The sequence below is a fragment of the Ornithodoros turicata genome, unplaced genomic scaffold (assembly GCF_037126465.1).
Source record: "Ornithodoros turicata isolate Travis unplaced genomic scaffold, ASM3712646v1 Chromosome31, whole genome shotgun sequence".
NCBI classification, from domain to species: Eukaryota; Metazoa; Arthropoda; class Arachnida; order Ixodida; family Argasidae; genus Ornithodoros; species Ornithodoros turicata.
Genome location: NW_026999355.1, coordinates 786,241 through 791,398, shown reverse-complemented (window position 1 = coordinate 791,398; position 5,158 = coordinate 786,241). Strand labels below are relative to the sequence as shown.

General features: G+C 50.4%; 1 protein-coding gene across 1 annotated transcript; it reads right to left on the bottom strand.

Annotated features, from left to right (window-relative positions):
• Positions 1-230: 230 nt before the first annotated feature.
• On the bottom strand, positions 231-2,791 carry LOC135373755 (uncharacterized). Its single transcript, XM_064606843.1, has 2 exons — positions 744-2,791; positions 231-666 (listed from the first exon to the last, which is right to left on the bottom strand). The coding sequence occupies exons 1-2, from the start codon at positions 2,737-2,739 to the stop codon at positions 647-649; spliced, it is 2,016 nt and encodes a 671-aa protein (XP_064462913.1). The 5' UTR covers positions 2,740-2,791; the 3' UTR covers positions 231-646.
• Between the last annotated feature and the right edge of the window lie 2,367 nt (positions 2,792-5,158).

The window sequence follows — 5,158 nt, the reverse complement described above, 5'->3', positions numbered from 1 at the left end:
CTCCACATTTTCCAGACTTTCTAAGCCCTCTGATTGGCCGTCCCCTGTTTAAGCCTACCGATTGGCCCCATTTCTAAGCCCACTGATTGGCTGACTAAGTCCGCTGAACATAGCCTTCGTTAGCGACCGCCAGATGGCGCGCTCGGCAGCGACACTGCTGCGGCTTTATCTCAGACAGACAGGGAAAAAATACCTTTCAACGTTTATTGAGTACATGTTTGAGAAAAAGCATGGCGGTCTTGGAGAGATTGATTCCTTTGATGCTGGGCGTGATTCCACGGAAGTGACGGATCATGTAGACGTCTCCGGGACAGCGGCTGAGAAAAATTTCGTCCTCCGTGAGCTGGCACATCCGCGTGCACTGGATATCTTCGTAGCTGTCGCTCACGTCCAGCGAGTGAAGGCACATACGCAGCGATCCAGTAGCGTTCCTATTCAGGTTAATACCGGATCGCATAGGTACCACGTGCCACTCTCTGATGGCCAAGATGTCGCCAGGGCATTCGTGCGCGTACGTGTGCTTATCCTTCTCCAGCTTGATGCTCGCAGTACAGTTGCCAGCATCCAGCGCCAGCGTGCAAGAGACGAGCGAGAAGAGAACGAGGTGCCACATCCTTCCAGTGATGCAGGTCAAATGATGCTACTCCTACTCATCCACTGCATTATCTGTGTGGCGGGTGGGGGGGGTGGGGGAAAGAACGCCAGGTGAAATCTCGCTATCTACGTCATCCACTCGAGCTTACCATATTCGCAGCTTCCGTACGGGTAGGAGTCTACGTCATTGTAGAGGTATCGTTTGTCGTCGTACGCCATCAGACTTCTCTTCACATTTCTGATGGTGTACATGCACTGTTTCTTTCCCACTATTGACACCTGTTCGTGCGATACGCTAGCGTGCTTGAATAGGGTATCGCGGTACGTATCATGGAGGAGGTGTTTGCGCACAATGTTCTTTTTGACCCCTTTAGCTCTTGCAATTTGTTTTCCCCCGGCTAATTTGATGGAATACATTTTGGCTTTCAAGCATATTACTTCCTCAATGGGTACGCTACCCGTTTCACTTTTGAACGCGCCAAGTCTACCGCGATTCCTCTCGCTGTACAGTGGATGATCACGATCGAAGGAAGACAAATCTAAATGGTCGTCGGCGATCGCACGTAACTGATCTTCATAGTCCTTACAGAATAGGCCGAGGATCAGAGAATCCGTGTCAAAGTAGCACGTAATCACCGGACAAGTGAGCTTACTCAACAGGGTTTCATAGTAGAACGAGTACATGGTTAACTTGCTCAGTTCTAAAATCGTGAAGCCAATCTGCAGTGGGAAATCGCATCGCACTTTTCTTTTGCGCATTTCGTACATGACGCAATCGGGGGACAAAATTTCCATTCGTACACATTCCGCCCGACTCCCGAGGCGACTCGCCGTCTCCTCATCGAAGGCTACTCGAATGTCCCGCATATTAAATTTATTTAGTAGCGTACGCCCGAAGACCGCATTATTTGAGATTTTATAGAAATTTTTCTCGAACGTCGTGCTCGATGCGACGCGTCTGGCAACATTGTCCTCGATGTAGGGACGCAGGAATGGTGCCTGACGAAATTTTAGAATTCGGTGAATTTTTGTCACCCGCATGCCCAGTCTACAATAGAGAGCGAGCAGCGCGTAATGAACAACGTACTCGACCTTGTCCTTGCACGTGAGCAGCAGCTTTTTGCTGTTCGCCGGCTGATACATTAACTCTTCGAGGAGCCCTCGCTGGAATGGTGAGAGCCATTCCTTCGGGACGACCGCCTTCTCAGGAGCCAGGGGGAAGTACCGCGTCAGCGCGTGGATAGATTTTGGATACTCCAAATCGCACACGTACACATATCCCACATCCGAATCTGTGGGATGACGCATAAAATCCACGGAGCTAAAATCCTCGACCCATTCGAAATCGCCGACGGGGAGGTGCTTTATCATACTGAATCCGTAAAGATTGTTGCAATCTATGTACGATATGTACACCTCCTCTTTATCGGGATCGTAGCCACTGCACAGCGGGTTGTTAGCCCGTAAATGACGCCTGCTCGCCTGACAGAGTCCGCCTCTAACACCCGATTCGATGGTCCGGTACATGTCCTCGTCGATGATCAGCTCCAATTTTGCCCGCGTGTAATTTAGAGCGCACTGCCACGAATAGGATGCCAGAGAAACGCAATGAAGCAATTCCAAACCGCGTGCGTCGTAGCACAGGCGTCGGAAGTGCTGCATTACGTCAGCATGTAACAGGGCATCCGTTTTCAGGTACAATGCATTATAATCCCTCAAATTCGAGCATCCAAAACGTTCAAATACGTGCAGCGCGTACTGATAGTCTTCATCGCTTATATCCTCCCCCGTCAGATCGTTTCGGAAGGCGGATTTTGCCGGCAGAGCCAATTCGTCGTAGACCGCGAACGAGCTAACGTGGCTGTACGGGAATACACCTTTACGAAGCAAAATTTTGTAGTCGTCTCCAAATACCTGCTTCAGGCATTGGAACGCCTCTGCGCCCCCCATGGATTTGACGGTTTCCACGAGCTCTCCCAGCGACGAATTTAGGTACTGCATGGTATCTCTGAATAGGAAGGTGCCAATTTCGAACGATCGGATTTTTTCCATGGAACTGGCCACGATGAAGGGAGCTCGCTTCCACCCGAGAAGGTGAAATTCCCGCAGTAGCCCGGCCAAATCGTAGGCCAGATTGTGTACCATGATGGGCAGTTTTTCCCGCGTCGTGCACGCCACGTTACAGGGGTTGCACAGCGCCGCGATGTAATTTGTCTCGCCGGCAGTACAACGCTTCGAATGGTCGTGGTGCCGGACACGGGGTAGATCTTGCGCGAACTCCCGCCCGCAGTACGCGCAGTGGGTGGCAGCTCTATGCCGTGCTCGTTGCTCATCATTCAGCACCATTTCCGCGGGGCAGGCGTTCAGGGCGATCATCTCGTCCCGCATTTCCATCAAAGCTCTGACGCACTGCCTCGCAGAATCTTCACCATGGTGCGTCCTGATGCGCATCACCTTCGAGTCGTGGGTGCGTACGAGCACGGCACAGAAGCTCGAGGTGACGTGACGCTGCATGCCAACACCACTGGGCGCGAGTACGCTCTCCGTGTCCAACGCGACGACGTAGTTGTACTGCTGCTTGTACTGTATTTTAGTAAACTCTACAAAGTTTTTGCCTGGTTCGCAAAATTCCAATATGATTTCGTTTACGTCCGCGCACAGGCGACAATGTTTCGCCATGCTCTCTTCCTTCAGGAAAGAGCGCGTGCAACGCTCGCAGACGAAACGCTTGTCTTTCCTAATCAGTAACCGCTCGAGGGACTTGATTCCAAAAAAATGCTGGTCTATAGCCAATAAGTGAATTTTCTTTTCATACTCGAGTTTTGGAGGTCGCGACACGTGCACTCCCTGATCGACGTACTCGTATACGTACACGGATATCATGTTTTTGTCTTCGAATTCGTCCAGGTCAGAGTAGGAAACGGGGAAGCGACTAGGCCACCAGTACTCCGCTGCGTAATTTTCATATTTTTTTGACCATGTATTCCAACTCTGTGGATGCAGGAGGGCGAGCGTGTTGTATTTAAAACACTCACCCTCCTTACGTGCCGGTAAATGAATATTTGTTAGCACGTTCCTGCGCTTAGCCAAATGATCGGGAAGTGTCCCATTGCATCCGAATTTTTTCGTTTTCACGGCGGAAATGCACATTTGAACGTTTTGGACGTCGGTGGACACGAACCCGCTCCCTTCCCGCTGATAACTTTCTACGCGTCCCGTGGACTCCTGAATCACATCCATCAGGATATTAGCGATGGCTCCGTCGCTGTGGACTTCGCGAGCAAACGCCATAAAGTGGGCAATGTGCGCGATTATCTCCCCACGAGTTTCCTTTACCATTAAAACATCCGAACAAATGCAAAACCTAAAGGGTATTCTTTGCGCGCTCAATATAGCGACCATATCGTGAAAGTGACTCATTAAATATTGTCGCAAATCCTCTACTCCCTGATCGTGAACAGATGCCAATAGCACGTACCTTTTAACGACACCTCTAAATGCACTGTCAGTCTGGAAGAAGGGCAGGAAAGATGTATCCGCTTCGGGGTGCGATCGCATCACGTGAGCAGACAGTGTAGGAGGTGCGCCGTCCCGAGAATCGTCGTCCGATTCATCCTCGATATCGTGAGGATCAAAAAAGCAGAACACACACCGAGGCACTGAAAATAAACGCGGATCCGTAAGAAACGTGCAACAAGTGAGGCGAATAACTTACTTTTGAAGCGAGTGCAAGCAGACTGTTCCCCCCTGAGGCGATCGCGCGGCTTATAAACCAGCAGCCATGCTGCATGTCAGAACACGTTGGGGCCATCTGTTTTATATCAAAGCTTGCATACTTCCATGCTTTGGGGGTCGTAAATCATGTGTTCCGAGAAATGAGGTCACGGAGCTTCATCGGCCATGCTGCATGTCAGAACACGTTGGGGCCATCTGTTTTATATCAAAGCTCGTGTACTCCCATGCTTTGAAGGTCGTAAATCACGTTCTCCGAGAAATGAGGTCACGGAGCTTCATCGGCCACTCTGCACGTCAGAACACGTTGGGGCCATCTGTTTTATATCAAAGCTCGGGTACTCCCATGCTTTGGTAGTCGTAAATCATGTGTTCCAAGAAATGAGGTCAAGGGGCCTCCGCGGTCGTGGTGAACGTGTCAACACGTTGGGGCCATGTGTCTTATATCAAAGCTCGCATATTCCCATGCTTTGGCAGTCGTAAATCATGTGTTCCGAGAAATGAGGTCACGGAGGAGAAATGAGGTCACGGAGCTTCATCGGCCATCCCAACACGTTGGGGCCATCTGTTTTGTATCAAAGCTCGCGTACTGCCATGTTTTGGAGGTCGTAAATCAGGTTTGTCAAGAAATGAGGTCATGGAGCCTCGGCCGCGGCGCTGCATGTCTCAACAAGTTGGGCCATCTGTTTTATATCAGCAAGCTTTCTGTAACCAAAAACAAAGGGTTCGCTTATGCACTTTGGTTTCCAAGAAGTTCCAAATGTCCTTCGCGCGCGCGCATCATAAATCACATGCTGTTCCTGCGTGATTGTGTAAACAGAATCGCACCACC